The 22,580-nt window shown below is 31.7% G+C and overlaps 3 protein-coding genes across 3 annotated transcripts; 2 read left to right on the top strand and 1 right to left on the bottom strand.

The window, feature by feature from the left end:
* The first annotated feature begins 11,449 nt into the window (after window positions 1-11,449).
* Window positions 11,450-13,744, top strand: LOC140441281 (uncharacterized). The gene is made up of 3 exons (XM_072531898.1): window positions 11,450-11,586; window positions 11,686-11,944; window positions 12,250-13,744. The coding sequence occupies exons 1-3, from the start codon at window positions 11,531-11,533 to the stop codon at window positions 13,654-13,656; spliced, it is 1,722 nt and encodes a 573-aa protein (XP_072387999.1). The 5' UTR covers window positions 11,450-11,530; the 3' UTR covers window positions 13,657-13,744.
* A 1,864-nt stretch (window positions 13,745-15,608) lies between these two features.
* LOC140441280 (uncharacterized) lies at window positions 15,609-19,840 on the bottom strand. Its single transcript, XM_072531897.1, has 3 exons — window positions 19,460-19,840; window positions 19,242-19,405; window positions 15,609-19,077 (listed from the first exon to the last, which is right to left on the bottom strand). Exons 1-3 carry the CDS (start codon window positions 19,677-19,679, stop codon window positions 18,010-18,012), a joined length of 1,452 nt encoding a protein of 483 aa, XP_072387998.1. The 5' UTR covers window positions 19,680-19,840; the 3' UTR covers window positions 15,609-18,009.
* Window positions 19,841-19,928: 88 nt separating this feature from the next.
* LOC140442166 (uncharacterized) lies at window positions 19,929-22,300 on the top strand. The gene is made up of 4 exons (XM_072533244.1): window positions 19,929-20,309; window positions 20,364-20,527; window positions 20,695-20,949; window positions 22,253-22,300. The coding sequence occupies exons 1-4, from the start codon at window positions 20,090-20,092 to the stop codon at window positions 22,298-22,300; spliced, it is 687 nt and encodes a 228-aa protein (XP_072389345.1). The 5' UTR covers window positions 19,929-20,089.
* The last annotated feature ends 280 nt before the right edge of the window (window positions 22,301-22,580 follow it).

Raw genomic sequence — 22,580 nt, 5'->3', positions numbered from 1 at the left:
TTTTTTTTATTCAAAGAAATAAATAATTAAATTAAATTTATAAGCTGTTTGTAGTTTATTACCCCATGACACAAAGCCGAAAAATTACTTGAAAAATCGAAAAATTACTGGGTGCTATTTTTTAACTGGAATATTTGGGAGACGTCAATAGAAAAGGCAAATTATCTCGTGGTTATCGAAACTTTCACTTCTCATAACTTTTAAACAAAAAAAATGCGATTTTTTTCATTAATTTCAATATTTTGAAAAAACTACGCATTCTTGATAAAAACGTTCAACAGACGACTTTCTTAATAATACTTGCTTATTAAAATGAGATTAAATGAGAGGATTATGAGATCTAAAGATTATCTAAATTAAAAAATGTTTATACAAACAAAAAAAAATTTATTGCAAATTAATCCCGAAAGTAAACATATTTTTCAATTGTTAATAATTAATAAAATAAACAATTAACAAAATTAAAGCACATTTCATAATGTGAGTTTTTATGAAGATACTATATTTGCGAAAGATGGGCATAATCGGTCAGGTAGTTTTTAAACAATTATATTTGTTTATCCCATTTGAGAGAACAAAAGTGATTTTAAAATGGCTGTTCAGGTGCTTTGTCAATACGTAGAATGTTTTTTTGTCTGATTCTCTTTATAACGTCTCAGATTTTTATGTTTTTTAAAAACTATAATAATTTTTAATTGTTTACTTACAAATAATTGTTGCAGAATAAAGTACCATTACCATTATTGTGACAATATCCCTAACTTGCATTATTCCATATACTTGGGAATATGGAAACTATTTTTTGTAAAAGTACTTCACCATTTACACGTAATAATTTTGGACTTCTCTTGGAGATTTATTATTCTTCATTTATTTTAAAGCGTTTCTTACTTCTTGAATTGGTATATCTAGCATTTTTTGAGAGCCTACATTTACTATTTCACTCCTTTTGATTTGTGGTGGGTTTTTTTCCGGTTGATGGGGACGGCTTCTATATGATTATCAGTGTTGCATTTGTCTTCTCTTTTCGGTTAATTTTTTGATGTCCAAACTTAATTTATCGCCGCTGGTTCCTGGTTTGTTACAAAATGTTTCTTGTGGTGTTAGTACTTGTGTGATATTATCAAATGCGGGTTGGTGGTTCAGAGCAGTGATAAACTTCATACTCGACTTCATTTTCTGGATTTTTGCCATTTAAGATGTATTTTATGATCAATTCAAATTTCAAATTTGTTCAGAACTGAACAACCGTTACATTTCGTTGGCATCCGGTTATAAAAAAATCTATTTCATTTTTAGTTTTCCCATATGGGCTGACCCAGATCCATCTTCTATGACATTTTTTTTTTTTGAAAAAGCTATTCATAATATGCAAGTTTTTGAGATGTAGGAAGTCTATCACTGTCTGTCTTCTGTCATGTAGGTCATATTTATCTATTGTTGTTTCAGTATATTCAATCTTTTACCTACTTTGGCAAAAGTAAGTGATCTGACTTTAATGCTTCTTTTTCCGCGTGCGTCGTCTCACTTCGCAGACCTCAATTATATCCCATTTTATGGTTTCTAACTCTTTGTCTAATTCTAACAATATGTCATTAAAGGATAACGTTCTTACATTGTATGTTAGGATTTTAAATATCTTGGTATAATTCTGTAGAAGTCTCTGTTTTTTAATCTATTTTTCAATTGCATATTTTTGATCTGCTGTGCATAAATCAAACTAATTTTTAGTTATTTTTAATTCTTTCGTTCTATTTTTTCTATAATTCTCTCCTTCCTATCTTATTATCATCTATTTACTTATCATTTGCTGTTCATACTTTTAGTGTTTAAAATGACTCTTTTTATTATCTTTCTTTAGAATATTTGTAATTTTAAAGAACTTCATTTTTGTCCATTTTATGGGATTAAGAAATGGGGCCAAACTAGAAAAATTATGAGTCATCTCAAAAGAATGGTGCCACATGCCACATTCTGTGACTTTATAAGCTAAGCGTGTAAAATTAGTACGCTCACTGCCTTGACATTTCAAATTATCCCGACGCTGGTATCAATTGCATCTTCGACCATGTTTTAGGGTTGATACGCACTAGCATAGGAGGGCCGACGGCTTTACGTGTCCTCCGAAACAGAACGACGGCTCGTATAGTTTTTAGAAAATAAAAATTTCGTTGTCGATGCCGAGAATTGAACTCGTGCGTTCCGCCTTAGTATGCCAGCTAGCATCGAGTTTTTTTCAGTCAACTGCATCAATCTAGCGCAATGAATACACATGTATGTGTTTAGTAATAGACAGTGTCTCCTGAATAACTATACCTTGGGATTATTGTCCACCAATAGACTAACATTAAGTCCTCCATCGGCGATCGGTAGAGTGCCCAAGATTTCCCAGGGCTCAATTCTGAGTCGTTGATTTTATTTTATCTTTCTAACGTTAAAGGACTTTTCTTGAAAATATATCAACTCAAAGTATCGGCCCATGAATCCAATTCCTTCACATCAATGAACATATTTAGCTCCAGCAACACATTTTATTAGGGTATCTTTTATAGACTTTATTTTATACATCGGTGAAATTTTCTGCAGATAGTTCTTAGGATGATTGCTATCTTAATCTCAATATTTTGAGGAAAAAGCTGGAACTCTGCTCTTTTCTGTTATTTTCTCCACTTATCAGCCTGCGCATCAATTTTTGCTCGGGAAGTAATTGGGTTTAAAAATATTGATGTATATCTATCGTTAATTACAACTTTAAAATTTATTAAAAAATTTAAATTTAATAAAATTAAATTAATACAAGAATATTTTGTATTGTCAAATCACAAAACAAAATAATTTTGTATTTTGAGAACGATTTCCGAAGTGGAAATCAAAACATCAAAATAAACATATTTTAAACTACAATTGTGGTTAATTCCTAATAAAAATATTAAATAATATCAAAATGCCACGAGAAAATAGCTTCAGAAAAATACATATATGGTTAACATCACATAATTTCTTCCTCTTACTTAATCTTAATTATTTAAGTATTACTATTAAATTTAATAATTTAGTAAGTATTAAAAAGTAAATAGTAACTTTATCTGCTGGTTTTGTATATATAATTATCATAATTTTCTAATTTTGTAAATAAAATATCTATTTTTATAATATTGCATTTTCTTTAACTTCCTTCACTTCAGGTTTTGTTATCAATTTTTAATTTTTATGAAAAAATCGTAATAAACAGTCAAAGCCACTGTAAATTATAAAGAACGCCATAAAGAAATTAACAAAACCGTTCAAAATGATTTAACGAAATACAATATTTGAATAAAGTCAAACATTAAACGTAAAAACAACAATAACTAAAATAAAGAATTAAATACGTATTTATTTCAGTTAGTCATCGCATTGTATAAGGCTTTTACAGAAACCTTTATAATTCTACATATCATTATCAATCATACCTTAGAGGAAAAGTTCATAACATTATACCTATATGAGCTAAGAACATAGTTATATAAAGTTATAAAGAGAATGAAACAACAAAACCGCCAACGATAGAAGATGTTCCTCTGTCAAAACTATACCTACTTTGGATATAAAATATTTACCAGTAAACTTAACCATAGACTACAACCTTTCGCAGAGAAGATCATCGGAGAACATTAGGCAGGATTTAGGCAAGGAAGATCAACCATCGACCAACTATTGACGACTGAGCAGGTCTTAAGCAAAGCCTGGGGTCATGACATAGATGTCTATAATATTTTCGTCGACTTCAAACAGGTATATAACTCAATCAACAGGGCACACTTATACAAAATATTAAGTTAATTTAAAATACGGTCTAAACTTTTTAAGCTCATTTGAACAATTGAGAACAATTCTTCGATAAATGATTGAGAACAATTCGAACAAATCAAATAAAAGATACTAAAATCCTAGTACAAAAACGATCGGAGAGAGCAACACGAACCTACCTGACAGATGACAACTTAGAAAAAGTACATAGCTTCATCTATTTAGGAGTCAACATCACAAAGGACAACATTGACGATGCAGACCTTAGTAGAAGAATCATCTAGCGAACATGACATGCTGCGCTATGAGCCTGACATTTAAATCATGAGATTTACATCAAAGAACTAAGATACGAATCTACAAGACTCTAATCCGACCGATAGTGAGCTATGGATGGACGCTGGAGTGCCACAGGAGTTAACCTTTCTGTATACAATATATACTGCAGACGTTCCAGGAACATCAGGAACACTAGTAAACCTTTATGCTGACGACACAGCACTAGACAACATAGAAGAATGAAGCACACAATGGAAAATTGCCATTAACTCCGAAAGAACACAAGCTGTTATCTTCCAAAAATCAAGAGAGAACCCAGAGGAACAACTGATGGTGCAAAATAATCCCATCGAATTGAAAAGAGATGCTAAATACCTGGGAGTCACGATGGACAAGGATTAACAATAAAAAATCATGTAGACTTAACAGTATAAAAAGCAGCAGTAGTCAGAGCTGCAATAAGAGAACTTGCAAGTATAAGAAGTAAACTACGTACAAAAATAACACTAAGATTGATAAACAGCATCATACTACCCATATTAACATATGCATCTTTCGCATGGGGGCACATCAGCGAAAGAAGATATAAGCGGCCCACAATAATTCTGTCAAACTATACCTACTTTGGATATAAAATATTTACCAGTATACATAACCATAGACTACAACCTTTTGCAGAGAAGATTATCGAAGAACATTAGGCAGGATTTAGGCAAGGAAGATCAACTATCGACCAACTATTGACGACTGAGCAGGTCTTAAGCAAAGCCTGGGGTCATGACATAGATGTCTATAATATTTTCGTAGACTTCAAACAGGTATATAACTCAATCAACAGGCCACACTTATACAAAATATTAAGTTAATTTAAAATACGGTCTAAACTTGTCAAGCTCATTTGAACAATTGAGAACAATTCTTTGCCACTTTCTCTCCTACTGAGTGCCAAAGCCGATGTAACCATTCAAAAAAATGTGAGGAAGAATTTTTGGTTTAACTAGCAACAATGAATAATATAGAACAAAATTTTATAACTTTAAGAGACAGTGATTCGGAATAGGATTTTTCTGATGATGAAAAATCAGATACCGAGGATCTCTAACCCCCCCATGGATAAAAAAATCTGATTTATTTAATATAACATAATATATATAGTAGGTATAGCATACTAAACTAAATAATTACTAAGTATATTTAAGATGTCATTAATAAAATAAATAAATAAATGTTATTTTAAATATGGTATAATAAAAACTAATAAAAAAGTTATAATAAAAACATTTCATAATTATCTATTGTTTAGTAAATATTATATTTTAATCAAATCATTATTTTTGTTTTTCTTCTAAGCTAAGCTTTTTATCAAGAATATTTTTTTTGTAAAATGTAAGATAAACTTTGTATCATACCTCACCAAAAATCATTCCCTTATCCTTTTAGTCATTTAATTGTTGTGTAAATTATCTGAAACACATTTTTTCAGATATCGAACTAAAAATACCCAATATTACTGTGATCATTCACACATTCAGAACATTGTAAATTTTTTAATATCTAACGAGTGATTATCAAGCCGTACAATGATTGTAATGTTCAGGTAAATTCCATCCTTTTCTGGCCGAATACTTTCTCTCTCTGCGCACTAGAAGCTCCGTCCGTTTCACGAGATTCCTGTTCACCAGTACTTTTGTACTCGCATTGAGTACAGTCTGATCAGATGCATCAATGAGCAGGAACCAAATCGACTTCATTCTAATAAAAAATCGATTTAGAAACTGCATCAAATCAGTTAAAACTTATCCAGGTGCTGACATTGGGTCTGATCACAATCCCATAGTAGCTCTAATCCAATTAAAATTAAAAAAGGTGATCAAAAAGAAGTCTCGCAAAAATATTAATACAGTCCAATTACAAGACGAGAAAGTTAAGGAATCATTTCAAAGCCAACTGAACAAAAATTTAACTTGGGAACATATTGGTGAAAAAGTCGGTGAGGGCTTAAATAAAACAGTAAAAGAAATCTGTGTGAGAAATTGACAAAGCAGGTCAAAGCTAAAAAAGCAGGCTTGGATGACAGATGACATATTGGATTTGATGGAACATCGGCGACTAGCGAAAAACAACGAAACACTTTATAACAGCATACAAAAAGAAATTCGACGTAAAATACGAGAAGCAAAGAGTCAACATCTAGCCAAACAGTGTCATGACATTAAAGAACTTGAAAACAGATACGAAACGTTTGACATGGATAAAAAAGTGAAAGACGCGGCTGGTATCTTCAATAAGAAACAAACTGCATTGCTACAGGATGAACATGGTAAAGTAATATTTGAAGTAGGAGACAAACTTAAAGAATGGGAAAATTACGTCACAAACCTATTCGAAGACGATGGGAGTAGTTCACCTCCCGATATTACTAACTGCGACGGACCCCTAATAACACGCTCTGAGGTTATAAAAGCCATACAATCATCAAAAGATGGTAGAGCGACTGGTCCTGATGAAATTCCAGCTGAAATATACAAGCTTATAAATGATAGCAATGTTTTAGAGGCTATAATTTCGTTTTTCAATACCATTTATACCAGCGGACAACTACCTAATGGTTGGTCTAATTCATTGTTTATAGCTCTACCTAAAAAGACAACAGCAAAAACCTGTGCTGATTATAGAACCATCAGTTTGTTAAACCACTTATTGAAATTTTTTCTGAAGGTAATACATAGTCGTATCTACAATAAATGCGAGGAATACCTGGATGACACACAGTTTGGTTTCCGTAACGGGTTTGGAACGAGAGAGGCACTATTTGGAATGAACGTACTTGCTCAAAGATGTCGAGATATATCTGTAAACATATACTGTTGTTTTATTGACTTCCGAAAGGCATTTGATCGTGTTAAGCACTCTATATTGATCGAAGCTCTAAAAGACATTGGCTTGGACGGCAGAGAGACGGCAGAGAATCAAACAACATCAGTTTTAGTAGATGGTGTGGAATCACAAGCTCGTAATATTAAAAGAGGAGTACGGCAGGGATGCCTCTTGTCACCCCTGCTTTTCAACGTTTACTCCGAAAGAATTTTTAGAAAAGCACTTTCTGAAAAACAAGAAGGAATACTTGTGAATCGTGAACTCATCAATAATTTGCGATATGATGCGGACGATACAGTACTCCTAGCTTCTAGTCAAGAAGATCTGCAAACACTACTTGATAGTGTCGTTGAGAGTTGTAGGGAGGCAGGTCTGGATCTCAACATACGGAAAACCAAAATACTCATAATAAATAAACAACAGCATATAAAACAGTCTACACCTCATTCAAATTCGACGTGCAGTAAAAGTAAACAAAACCAGGCTATGCTACGTAAGACTCCATAGGCGTGCGGTTTTGCTTTCATATTTCCTATCAAATTAATAAAACAGTATGTACAATTAAAGATTTGTTTACTATGAACAACGAAGATAAAATATACAATGTTAGTATTATTTTCAAGGAAATTCAAAATTAGCTTCACTACTGTAAAATAAAAAGAAACTTATGGTTTGACAAAAATAATAAAGCAGTAATTGCAACGTTGTTTTGACATCTAAACGATCGAAATCGAAACATCAAATACACTTATTTTTTAAAGTATATTGTGTGTTAGTTCGCCTCAAAAGAAGTAACTTATTATTATGTTTTCAGTTTTTATTTGAAAAACAATAAAACTCACGTGATCCAGATTACAAATGTTACCAGAAATTGAAATCTCATTTTATATAAATTTCGTAAATTTGAATACAGATATACCTTAACTTTAAATGTTTTCATAAACGAAAATTTTGTATTAAAAAAAATAAGGTGCACTTGGAGAAGTGCCGCCAGAAGTAAAAACTTCTTAAATTGCGTTGAAATTATGAGTATTAATATCTAAGAGCTTCCGGTTTAAACGGGGCTGCCAGTCAAGAACTGAGCTCTTAATCGCACCCCATTCGTTTTTTAAGGAAAACGAAGTTTCAAACAAAAACCTATGCAAATGTCCGAGAAAATCATTCGTCAAAAATAAAAACATTCTACATATCTGACTAATAAATAAAACAAAAAACTCACAGTGTAATAATATTTTATTCATAATCAGAGTCTGACGTGCTGTTCTCATTAACTACGTTAATTATCAGTGATTCAACTTGAGTCTCAATGATATTGTCAAGATCCCACATCTTTTGTTCGACTTTCTGCTGAACATGCTGTATACATTTAATAATTTAATACGAAAGCAAAACCGTATGCCAAATTTTGATTTATTGACTAAGAAGGCTTCTGGCTGAGTACAAAATAAACAACTGATCAAATCCTATCACGCGATATAGAAAATGAAAGGAAAGGATATAACGAATATATTAAGATAGAAAATCAATAACATATCTTAATAGATTCGTTATATCGTCCCTTTTCATTTGCTATGTCGCAAGTTAGGTTTCGATCAGTTGTTTATTTTGAACTTAGCCAGAGGCCTTCCTTAAATCAATAAATCAAAATTTGTCTATAGTAAATTTATTTTCATTCATAGTGCCTTATGATATCTCGTACATAACTATACGTTCTATATAATCAAGATCCTGTGTAGTGCCATTTTGGTAGTCGCCATGTTTTTTTCTATCTTAATATATTCGTTATATACTCCCCGTTTAATAAATATCGACCACCGAGTTGAAGAAAGCGGATATTCAAAAGTGGCTGCGATCAAAAGTTTTGACAATTTAGTTCTAAAAGTCGAGCTTTTGACTATTGTGAATAAACATAAAAAAAATACACTATTGTTAGCATATTGTAGATGAAATGGGTAAAGAAAAAAGAAGGTATTCACAGGCACTCGAGGTAGATTCTGAGTAAAATATTACCTAAGTTACACTTTGAGTTTTTTGTTTTATTTATTACTCAGATATTTTGAATGTTTTTATTTTTGACAAGATTTTTCTGACCTTTGCATAGGTTTTTGCTTTGAAATTTCGTTTTCCTTAAACCAACGAATGGAGTGCCATTAAGAGCTCAGTTCACGAGTGGCAACTCCGTTCCAACCTTAAATATTACGTTAAAAACATTTTTACACATTTAATATAATTGTATTTTAATTCCGTGCATTACAATAACGGATTCACGTTATTATGTTGTTGGAAAACCTCATTCTAACATGTTTATTCAGTTATTTTCAGTTCTGTTATTCCTGTGCACGACTTATGCTACGATGTCTACTTCATATTTTCATATGTATTTCATAATACAGGAAAATATAGGTTTATACATCGTTCAAATCATGATCTGGGAGTGCCCCTCGTAACAATCATACTGTTTATTTATACTTACCGCAGCTCTATCTTGTATTTAGTGTAGAAATGTTTAGAAAGGTTTTCGAAGCCCCCCCATTGTAACGTCAGAGGTGAGGTAGTCCATTAATAAACACAACTGACCGTTTCCACTAAACAGACTCGAGTTTCAAAAACTCGGGACTCGAAAAACAAAACGAACTGTTTCAAAACACGCCAGTCTTTAGTAAAGTTTGTGAAAAGTTGCTATTTTGTTTTATTGGATACGAGTTTGTGTTTTGTTTTGTTTTTATTTTGTCCGTTTGGTGGGAAACCGCCATTAGATATTACATTTAATTTTAAAACAATTTTTACATATTTAATTTAATTTTATTAATTCAATGCATTACAATAACGAATTCGCATATTATGTTGTTGGAAAACCTCATTCTAACATTTATTAATTTAATTTTATCTTTGTTATTCTTCTGATCATAAAATATAAATGATAACATTTATTATAAATATAAATGAATAAATTCAAGCGCTGTAATTCCCTGACGCACGCCATGGCTAAAATATTATCACTAGAACAACAGTGGTCCAATTAAGTTATAGCAATTCTTCCGCGTACAAGGACTACTAAATGATATGGTATGCTGAGTTTCGTATACGATGTCTATTTATATAGTTTATGAGGTGGATATTATGTACGTTTATACATTGTAAATCGTGATTTGGGAGTGCTCCTCGTAATATTCATAATGTTGATAACGTGTGTTGGTTTGTTTACTGCTACTGCATCTTTAAGATAAATTTGGTGTATATATGTAAATTATACCAAACTTTAGTAAGTTGATAAAATCGTTTACCTTGGACAGCAATTAAATTGTAACGCAAAAAGTCACGGCGAAATTAGATCTAGGATAGAGCAGGCTAGAGCGGCTTTTAGAAGTATGTCCAAGGTTTTATGTAACAGAGACCTAAAATTGGCATTGAGGATCCACCTATTTCGCTGCTACGTGTTCTCGGTCTTACTTTATGGTGTCGAGTCCTGGATTGTGAATAAAATCGATCTAAATCGCCTTGAGGGTTTCGAAATGTGGTGCTATAGAAGAATTTTAAAAGTTTCCTGGGTGGAGAAGATTCGAAACTCCACAATACTAGAACGTCTCATTAAGACTACTGAGATCATAAAAAACATCAAGCAGAGAAAGCTGGAGTATTTCGGACATGTAATGAGAGGTCTCAAATATAGGTTGCTACAAAATATCATGCAAGGAAAAATAGCAGGCAAACGCAGTCCAGGACGAAGAAGAACCTCATGGTTCAAGAACTTGCGAGATTGGTATGGTGTTGATACAAGAATGGGGGGTGGCAGTGAATAAAATTAAGATAGCTATGATGGTAACCAACGTTCTGAAAGGACATGGTACATGAATAAGAAGAATGAGCAGTACCTTTTTAACATACTATTGAAAGCCTGAAAGGTAGTCTTGTGATCTAAAACTGCATTCATTCATATTCCTATACCGTCTAGCCTACTTGCAGTAATAGTATTAAAAAATTTTAGCGCGTTAGTATTATATGTTAATTCATTTTTAAATAAGCCATAAAAAATATTCTTTTGTCTATATTAAACCTAAGCGCGGTCCTGGACGCTGTCAACTCGTTTTTTAACTAAAGCTACTGTCGCAGAAAATTCATGTGGTGGAAAAAAATTGTTTCAAGAGATCATTATTTTCTTACCTTATGTCGTTTTTAGTTGGACTATTAAACGCAAAAGCTATCCATCATACATATGTACCATTCTGTTCATATATTTACCGTTCTGTTTATTGAATCATTAATAAAATTAAAGAAGTGCATTTCTTTACATAAATTGTGTTGGTGGGGAGGTATTTGGAAAACAACAATGTGAAAGTAGGTTTAGTATGAATCACGATCGGTGTCATTCAAATTCAATTTCTGCTTTTTAGGTTATCTGTATCTATTAGGCAATCCAAACCACGTGACATTTTTGATGATCATGTGACTTCTGGTTGGCACACAAAGGTTATATTTGTATCCGTTTTTCATTGTTTATCTTCGTATTTTGGATTTCGTTTGGCTGTTTTCGTGTATTTTTTAAAACTTTTGTTTGTTATTTGTGAATTTTATAAACTTTACCACAATGCAAAGTGATTATTTAAAGAAATTATTATTGGAAACTCCAGATGTTGGAGAAAGGTAGGCAAAACAATTTTTATTTACTGTTCATTTTTCTTTGATATTTATCAATAATGATGAATTCTGCAAGAAATAAAATTATTTCTTTTATTGTTTTAGATATTTATTGAAGCTGAAAATAATTGGGGATTTAGATCCATATACAATTCACTCATCAGAATTGGATTTTACAATAAAGTGCATTCCACCAATTACAATTATAGATATTTATACATATCTGGTGAACTCTCACAGTTACTACTCTAAGGAGCAGATGAAAGCATACAAAAGCCTCCAGGCACATAAATATTTCACGTCTGGATTTATTTTGAAAGTTGGAGTAAAAATTGTTAATGATTTCTACATTATTGTTGGAAAGGTATGCTTTTATTTATTCACCTTTAAGAAATATATGGATAGCAGTATTAGTGTCTTTTGGATATATTGGTTCTAAATATTAGATTTATTTACGTTTATATATCTATATGAAACCAAACATATATGTAATTGCTATGATAGAAAAGAGAATAATAAACGGTCATGATTGTTTGTTCTAAAATTATTTTATGTGAATGTCTGATTTTAAATAAAATATTCTCAATCATTGTAAAGAACGCAAATACTCTGATAAAAATAAATTTTTGTATTTGAAGCATTCCCAAAAAGCTAAAATATTTTTTTTAGGTGAAGCATTCCCAAAAAGCTAATGCTAAACCGCTAGATGCTTGGGTGATAGCCAGTTCTGATGGGGACATAGCAAATGCACATTGTATGTGTATGGCCGGCAATAGTGAAGTCTGCAGCCATATTGCAGCATTGTTATTTGCAGCTGAGTATGCCCACGCAGCTGCTGAGAGCAAGACACAAGATCCCACTTCATGTACAGATGTTACAGCTACATGGCCAATGCCAGCTTTGTCTACAGTTGTGCCAATTGTTCCGTGTCTGGAAATGGATTTTGGAAAACCATTATCAAAGCATAAATTCCCTGAAGTTCCAGATATGTCCAACCAGGATGTGGAGAATTTGCTAAAGAGAATGGAGAATTTGGGAAAATCATCAAGTTTGATGAGAATAGTAGAACCTTATGCCAGCAAAATAGATGCCACAAGACATATAAGCCTTCCATTATGCTTAAATATTTACAGAGAAGAGTATGAACAAAAATCATTTAAAGAATTAATGGAAATTGCCAACAAAATTGTTTTAGAGGTTACCAAAGATCAAGCTTATCTGATTGAAGAACATACCAGAGCACAATATGCATGTGATAATTGGTATTCCCAAAGGGCAGGCAGAATAACTGCTTCAAAATTTAAGGCAGTATGTAGAACGAAAAAGACATCTCCTTCTCTTAGCCTAATAAAATCAATTTGCTATCCTACAAAGCTTTCATTTAAAACGAAAGCAACTGATTGGGGCCTTAAACACGAAGTAAATGCTATTGAGAAATATGAAGAATATATGACGGAGGAAGAACATCATGAGGATTTTATTATAAATGATGTAGGACTAATAATAGTTAACCACAGGTGGCCACAAATAGGTGTATCACCAGATAAATTAGTTTATTGCAAATGCTGTAAAGGCGGGTGTCTAGAAGTAAAATGCCCTTATTTGCTTCATACTAATAATGTACATGACATAAATGAATATTTGGCATTTAAAAATTGTTGTTTAATTAAAGAAAATGATTTGGTGATTTTAAATAAGAATCATTCTTATTACTATCAGGTCCAATGCCAAATATTCATATCAAATTTATTGTATTGTGACTTTGTTATTTGGTCACCAAAAATTTTTTTTAGGCAACGAATTCTACCAGATTGGGATTTGTGGAATGACAATCTGAAACTTATTTTAAAATTTCATTCAGAAATTATAATGCCAGAACTCTTAGGTAGATATTTTACAAAAAGAGAAGGCAATGCCAAAGTTGAATACTGGTGTTATTGCAAAGGGGTGGATAATGGAAGCCCTATGTTAAAATGTGACAACGACGATTGCAATGTTCAATGGTTTCATTTTAAATGTGTTGGCATCAGTGAAACACCAGACTCGCTTTGGTATTGTCAAAGTTGTAAAATATGACAACATAATATTGTTACTCAGCTTTAAAATCGATTTATTCAAACTCTAATAACAAAATTACAATAACTTTTTAACTTGAATGAACTGACAACTGTAACCTTCAAAACTAAAGTACAATGGTACAACTGTTCTATATACTGTCAACTCCCATGTTTTTATATATTTTCTGACGTTTTAGACATCCGGGTTATTCCATGATATCTTGAATAGTCTCGTATTTGAGTACTTCTTCTTTTTCGTCAAAGGACTTTTTCTATGTGGGATCAATCTTATACTACTGTCGTAACACTGCTCCCTCCTTTGTAGTTATTCGACTCGAATAACTGGTCTATCAGGGACTGGTTGAAGCTAACAGGGTGGATCAATTCCATGGTATGGGGCTAATCTTTCGATAGTAACTACCTTGGTTTTACTTCTAGGTGAAAACTGGATGCATAGATTAGATCAATTATTTTCTGCAGGACAGTGTACAGGCCTTCCCAGTTTCGGACAAAGTCCTTTCTTACGTATGGGATTGTATAACCATACTGGGTCACCTCTTTCGAATTTTGTCCCAGTAGCATGCATAACTTGAGTCTGGACTTGGCTTTATCATTTTGAAGCTTCAAACTTTTATGAGCAAATTCGTAGACTTTTTCCAATTTTTCTCTTAAATTTTCAATGTACGTCAGGGATGAACATTCTTCTTCGCATGATGGCAATCTTCCAAAAATAAGATCTTGAGGAAGCTTCATTTCTCTTCCGGTGATCATCATCGATGGAGAATAACCAGTTGCTTCATGTTCGGAACCTCTGTAGGCTAACAGGAATAGAGGAATTAAAGTGTCCCAATCTTTTTGATTATCAGCAACAAACATGGAAAGATATTGAGAAATAGTTCTATTGTGTCTTTCGATCATTCCGTCTGATTGTGGATGGAGAGGTATAGTTTGAGCTTTCTTAATACCTAAGATTTTCATTGTTTCCATAATTTTGATTCAAAATTTCGTCCTTGATCAGAATGCAGCTCTAAAGGAACTCCATGTCTTGATATCACATGTGTTATGAATGCTTCTACTACTGAGTCGCTTCTTGATTGGGAAGGGGTGCAATTTCAGGCTATATTCCTCTCTCTGTCATCGGAAGTGGACCGAGAATAGCTACTGCAAGTCGTTCAAAAGGCTCTCCAGGAGAGATATTGTATACCATTTTACCACGACTTCTTGATCTAGGGCCTCTTCTATCGTTACATAAATCACATGTTTTACACCAATCTTCTACACCTAAGTGACAATTTATCCAATAAAATGTGTCTCGAACTCTGGCCTGTGTTCTTTTAACTCCAAAATGTCCTCCAGACAGAGGCTGTTATGAAGTTCTTGCAGCACACTTTTAATGTGTGATTTTGGCAGTACCACTTGTCGAATTGTATGCACTCCATCAGGACTTTCCCACTTCCGATGTAATAGACCGTTGGAAAGATACAGAGATTCCCATTGAGCCCAGTACGCCTTTATGGTTCCACTGTATTTGGATATTTCCTGCCAAATAGGTCTTACTCCATTTTTAAGCCAATCTCTTAGAACTCTTAATCATTATTTTTCTTTTGGGCTCTTTTTAATATTTTTCAGGGAAGTGTGATGATCTTCCTCTTTAACTGTGGTTACCTGAAGACTTACTTCTTTGGTTACATTCTCATAATTTATAATGTACTTATTCATCATAAGTAATTATGTATTGATCTTTTAAGTGTGTATTTATTTTTATAAGTAGTATCAACTTGTAACAATAATATACACTTATCATCTAAGATATGCCTATGTATTCGTATCGCTTAAGATTTGACTATGTTTCGAGTGTAAAATAAATGTTTTAAAAATCGAATCCTACCTCTGTCTGTTATTTACTACCCATGGATATCACAAACTTATGCGTACTATGGAATAAATAAATAATAAAACAAATTTCCTGTCAAAACTGCATTTATTTTGAATAGAATAAAAAACAAAATAATATTGATTTAACAAAATAGGGGATATATGTTAAAGTTTAGTATTAAAGTGATGGCGCAAATATTTTACGGCTATACCTACTTTTTCTTTCTTTGCACAGCAAATTACGTGTAGTAAAATTCTCACTTAAATCTCATAAATGAGGAAAACATTGGAATACTGGTCAAGCTTTTCAGTGATTGGTTAAAGACATGGTTTTGACTGAAGATTGGTTAAAGACATAGAATGATAAGCCTTATGAGCCACACTTTGAAAATATTTCTACGTATCATCCACAATAGAATCAGAGATAAATGTGAAGAAGACCAGAATGACAAACGTTAGTTAAGTCGGGTCAAAGTTGCAGAAAATGGATAGCTGATGAACGACCTCCAAAAACAAAGCCAGAATTCAGCCAAGAAAACACTAACAATGTAAGCTTGATGGTAGTTTCAGATGAAGCGTATGTGCGTGATATTGTAAATGAAAAAGATGCTTGGTGTTTTGACAATAGAGCAACAAGACATGTGACCAATTCACCAGAGTATTTTGTTAATTATGAAAAGTTTCAATCATCTACGAATATTAAAGCAGCTGGCAAAGAAATTCTTAAAGCGCTATGAAAAAGAACAATTCTAGTGAAATCATTCACTCCTAATCATAAAGAACGAATCATTAAACTCAATATTGTCTGGTACGTTCCTCTATTTCTAAAAAACTGTTCCGAGTGTTAGCAACTCAAAAAAACTGTTTTTTGACTTAAAATCCAAACAATGTTTTTACATCTACTGCTACACACTGTCAACTAGAAATTAATAAAAAAAATTGTTATTACTGGAACAAGAGAAGTAAGAGGTACTTTATTCAAATGTGCCATTGAAGCAATGATTCCACAACAACAAAGATTGAATGAGATTAACATTGCAAAATCGCGATGGGGACATCAAGACATTCATTTTAAGCTTGTACATTAATGCATTTGTGTGCACTCCAAATAATTGAAATGGTAAATTATATACATAATAAGAATGTGAAAATTATCCAATAATGCTAATTTCATATGTGTCAGACATTAAAATAAAGCACTTGAATATACATACATTTAGAATAATATGGTTCACAAATTCAAGTATACTGCATACAAATGAAATAAACTCTAAACATTTTTAAGAATGAGAGGGAAAAATAAGCTTTATTGCCATAGAAACATAATAGAATAATATAGATAAGGCAAAGAAGGTAAATTTAACAAATAACTTGAACACATACAAATAAAAAAACCTAAATAGAAATAACAATATAGTGGTACTTATAATAAAAAAGGGTGAATGTGCCAGTGCACACACGGTGGGAGCGAAACTCCTCTGTTAAAATGTTGTAATAGAAAAATTTATAAGTCAAATGTAAAATACAATGAGTTATAGATAATAGTATATTATTCAACTAGCATGTAATGATAGCCATTACATGCGATTAGAATACTACACTTTTTCTACAACCTTTTTTATTTTAATTAATACAAAAATATAATTATCAACTACTTGAGATTAAAATTATAATTTACAAAAATAAATGTTGTTTGCCAATAGTATGCGGCTGAATAATTGGTTGACTACTATTAGCAAGTTATGCTGTCTTATGAATAAAACAAGAAATAGTCAATTCAAGTTCTATTCATTCCCAAAAAATTATAAGCACAAATTTGTACCTACTGTAAATGTAATAAATAGGAAATGGCTATTATCAGTGGATATATTTTATAAAGTTTTTTTAAGTTTTTTTTGTACAAAAATCCAAAATGTTACAAATTCCAATAAACACAACAAAAATGCGCTAATGTCACTGTCATTGAAAATCATAAACGTCATAATTCATAGTAAACAAGGTATAAACCTAAAAAATATAAGGACCCATTATATTAAGTTAATTATAGAAATAAATTACAATAATTATTGTATTAAATAAACAAGTTTAAGTAATTTTATTTGCAGTTTATATATGACTAATATATTAAAAGTGGCATGCACCACTTGAACCTAACTTCAACCCATCAGTAGTGAACTATTACTCACGGGTAAAGTAATGGGTATTATTATCTATTCAAAAATAGTGAATAATGACCATTTTTTTGAACTGATGTAGACAAATAAGTTTAAAAAGTAATTTATTTATGTACACTCACATATATCTACAATATTGAGTACAATGTAGTGTTACATAAAAGATAGTTCTTTATATTTACAAAGGTATGTTGAAAGAAAGGGAGTTTCACTCCAAAAATGTTATATACTACTTGTCACAAGGAAAGGTTCCTTTGCTAATTTTTGTCTTCCATGTCTACTAGTTCTATGAATACTAATAAATATAGGACAAAAACAATACATTAGAGAGGTACTATTGGTTCAACAAGATTTATTAATCCACTGCATACAGTAACTATTTTATCTAATAAGCTAGCATCATCATTTAAATTACCTCTTTTAAGCATGCTAATAGGAATTGTGGCCTTAAAAATTCTAAATTTATTTTTTATAACTCCAATAATCCTCTCTACATGAATTCTCACATGAGCAATATGGCGTGTTGCCTCAATTTCCAATGGGTGTAATTGGTTTTTCCCCCTTGTAAAGGCTGGAATAACCAATTTAGCTCCAATTATACCTAAGCTATCTTTTATTAAAAAACCTCTGTCAGCTAACACTACATCACCAGGTAAAATAAAATTACAAAATTGGCCCAATTCTACCATTTGTTTATCTGATGTTCGCCCACCCCAACCACTACTAATATAACAAATAGTTCCCTGAGGGGTGATACCTATCAAATACTTAATTGTATGGTGGTGTTTGTAATTAGACCAACATTGTTGCTGAGTTAAATAACTTTCAGGTTTTTCTATGAAAACCTCAAAGCAATCGATAATTACTGTGGTTTTTTCCTGAAAGGCTTCTTTAAAGCATCCAGGAACATTTTTGTTACTGACTAGACGATCTGGCCAAATGATCAAAGATTTTAACCTTTTATATAAGATATGAATAATATTTTCAAAGTAAACTGATGCAGTGCTTGGAGAAATTTTAAAACTATATGCTAAATGCTTAAAATGTAAATCTAATCTTAATTTTGTCAAAGTTAGAAGCAGCATATTAAATGGAGTTAATGCAGTAGTTGAAGTAGTCACAACATAAGGCTCTACCTCCATGAAAATAACGGTTTTGACCATTTCATATTCAAAACCCACATAGTACTTCCACTTCCCCACATTACTGGTGTTTTCCATTAATCCAAAAGGACTATTTTCAATTTTTTGCTCTAAAGTTGCAATTTTTTGTGAAGCAAACTTTAACTGCTCAAATTTAACAGACAATTCTTCCATTGTTAAATCTGTCTGTGATGCAGTTCCTAACTTGCCACACATTTCTTCTTCACAACTCATATTTTCATGTTCACCCTAAAAACATAAAACAAACTTATTACTAAAAAAAGAAGGTACTTTTATGGTATATATAGATGTTAAATAGAAGTTTTTTCCAGAGAGTTTGTTTACAAATCATGTTTGAATGAACATTACTTTGTATAAAAAGGGCAAATAAAATTTTGATAATTGGTAGGTACCTCAGACTCTTGCTCAGAAGATATTTCAATTTTTTTTCTTTTATTTATTCGAAGGCTCCTACTAATTGCACTTTTCCTTTTTGAATACGCCATAGATACATGACCCAAATGTTGGGAAGGAACCCAATCTGGATGGTCTTCATCAGTTAAAGGACTTGGTTTACCTAAAATAATTTATTGAGTTGTGATGTGAAAGATTGTAAATAATAGGTGTTTACCTGATATAAAATGTTTGCTGCATACTCTTTGATTTCGAATTTTTGATTCGGTCAAGTCATCCCTTTTAACAGCTGCTAACCATAAGTTCCTCCGTTTTTTTGATAGTTCAGTTAGGTGAGGAAACATAAACGAGTTTCTAACAGAAGGAACACGAAAAAAATGAACATGATCACGATCAGCTCGACTTCCACAATTCACTACTATACACGTCACAGGCATGTTTTCAGCTCTCACAATCACCAAAAATGAAAAGTTTATAAAAAAACTAATCTAATGAATCTCTTTAAAAACTATAATAACTCAAAAGCACGACAAAAAACAAATAAGAGAAATCAATAATTACATTTATTTTAGGTTACCAACAGTTTTGTGTGCCAACCAAACATCACGTGGTTCATGTTTGACAGATCGATGGATTGCCTAATTAGGCAATCCATCGATCTGTCAAACATGAACCACGTGATGTTTGGTTGGCACACAAAACTGTTGGTAACCTAAAATAAATGTAATTATTGATTTCTCTTATTTGTTTTTTGTCGTGCTTTTGAGTTATTATAGTTTTTAAAGAGATTCATTAGATTAGTTTTTTTATAAACTTTTCATTTTTGGTGATTGTGAGAGCTGAAAACATGCCTGTGACGTGTATAGTAGTGAATTGTGGAAGTCGAGCTGATCGTGATCATGTTCATTTTTTTCGTGTTCCTTCTGTTAGAAACTCGTTTATGTTTCCTCACCTAACTGAACTATCAAAAAAACGGAGGAACTTATGGTTAGCAGCTGTTAAAAGGGATGACTTGACCGAATCAAAAATTCGAAATCAAAGAGTATGCAGCAAACATTTTATATCAGGTAAACACCTATTATTTACAATCTTTCACATCACAACTCAATAAATTATTTTAGGTAAACCAAGTCCTTTAACTGATGAAGACCATCCAGATTGGGTTCCTTCCCAACATTTGGGTCATGTATCTATGGCGTATTCAAAAAGGAAAAGTGCAATTAGTAGGAGCCTTCGAATAAATAAAAGAAAAAAAATTGAAATATCTTCTGAGCAAGAGTCTGAGGTACCTACCAATTATCAAAATTTTATTTGCCCTTTTTATACAAAAGTAATGTTCATTCAAACATGATTGTAAACTTAAAACTCTCTGGAAAAAACTTCTATTTAACATCTATATATACCATAAAAGTACCTTCTTTTTTTAGTAATAAGTTTGTTTTATGTTTTTAGGGTGAACATGAAAATATGAGTTGTGAAGAAGAAATGTGTGGCAAGTTAGGAACTGCATCACAGACAGATTTAACAATGGAAGAATTGTCTGTTAAATTTGAGCAGTTAAAGTTTGCTTCACAAAAAATTGCAACTTTAGAGCAAAAAATTGAAAATAAGTCCTTTTGGATTAATGGAAAACACAGTAATGTGGGGAAGTGGAAGTACTATGTGGGTTTTGAATATGAAATGGTCAAAACCGTTATTTTCATGGAGGTAGAGCCTTATGTTGTGACTACTTCAACTACTGCATTAACTCCATTTAATATGCTGCTTCTAACTTTGACAAAATTAAGATTAGATTTACATTTTAAGCATTTAGCATATAGTTTTAAAATTTCTCCAAGCACTGCATCAGTTTACTTTGAAAATTATTCATTCATATCTTATATAAAAGGTTAAAATCTTTGATCATTTGGCAGATCGTCTAGTCAGTAACAAAAATGTTCCTGGATGCTTTAAAGAAGCCTTTCAGGAAAAAACCACAGTAATTATCGATTGCTTTGAGGTTTTCATAGAAAAACCTGAAAGTTATTTAACTCAGCAACAATGTTGGTCTAATTACAAACACCACCATACAATTAAGTATTTGGTAGGTATCACCCCTCAGGGAACTATTTGTATATTAGTAGTGGTTGGGGTGGGCGAACATCAGATAAACAAATGGTAGAATTGGGCCAATTTTGTAATTTTATTTTACCTGGTGATGTAGTGTTAGCTGACAGAGGTTTTTTAATAAAAGATAGCTTAGGTATAATTGGAGCTAAATTGGTTATTCCAGCCTTTACAAGGGGGAAAAAACCAATTACACCCATTGGAAATTGAGGCAACACGCCATATTGCTCATGTGAGAATTCATGTAGAGAGGATTATTGGAGTTATAAAAAATAAATTTAGAATTTTTAAGGCCACAATTCCTATTAGCATGCTTAAAAGAGGTAATTTAAATGATGATGCTAGCTTATTAGATAAAATAGTTACTGTATGCAGTGGATTAATAAATCTTGTTGAACCAATAGTACCTCTCTAATGTATTGTTTTTGTCCTATATTTATTAGTATTCATAGAACTAGTAGACATGGAAGACAAAAATTAGCAAAGGAACCTTTCCTTGTGACAAGTAGTATATAACATTTTTGGAGTGAAACTCCCTTTCTTTCAACATACCTTTGTAAATATAAAGAACTATCTTTTATGTAACACTACATTGTACTCAATATTGTAGATATATGTGAGTGTACATAAATAAATTACTTTTTAAACTTATTTGTCTACATCAGTTCAAAAAATGGTCATTATTCACTATTTTTGAATAGATAATAATACCCATTACTTTACCCGTGAGTAATAGTTCACTACTGATGGGTTGAAGTTAGGTTCAAGTGGTGCATGCCACTTTTAATATATTAGTCATATATAAACTGCAAATAAAATTACTTAAACTTGTTTATTTAATACAATAATTATTGTAATTTATTTCTATAATTAACTTAATATAATGGGTCCTTATATTTTTTAGGTTTATACCTTGTTTACTATGAATTATGACGTTTATGATTTTCAATGACAGTGACATTAGCGCATTTTTGTTGTGTTTATTGGAATTTGTAACATTTTGGATTTTTGTACAAAAAAAACTTAAAAAAACTTTATAAAATATATCCACTGATAATAGCCATTTCCTATTTATTACATTTACAGTAGGTACAAATTTGTGCTTATAATTTTTTGGGAATGAATAGAACTTGAATTGACTATTTCTTGTTTTATTCATAAGACAGCATAACTTGCTAATAGTAGTCAACCAATTATTCAGCCGCATACTATTGGCAAACAACATTTATTTT

This window comes from Diabrotica undecimpunctata, chromosome 5 (assembly GCF_040954645.1).
Source record: "Diabrotica undecimpunctata isolate CICGRU chromosome 5, icDiaUnde3, whole genome shotgun sequence".
NCBI lineage: Eukaryota > Metazoa > Arthropoda > Insecta > Coleoptera > Chrysomelidae > Diabrotica > Diabrotica undecimpunctata.
The sequence above is the reverse complement of the archived record's forward strand: the minus strand, read 5'-3'. Positions and strand labels throughout refer to the sequence as shown.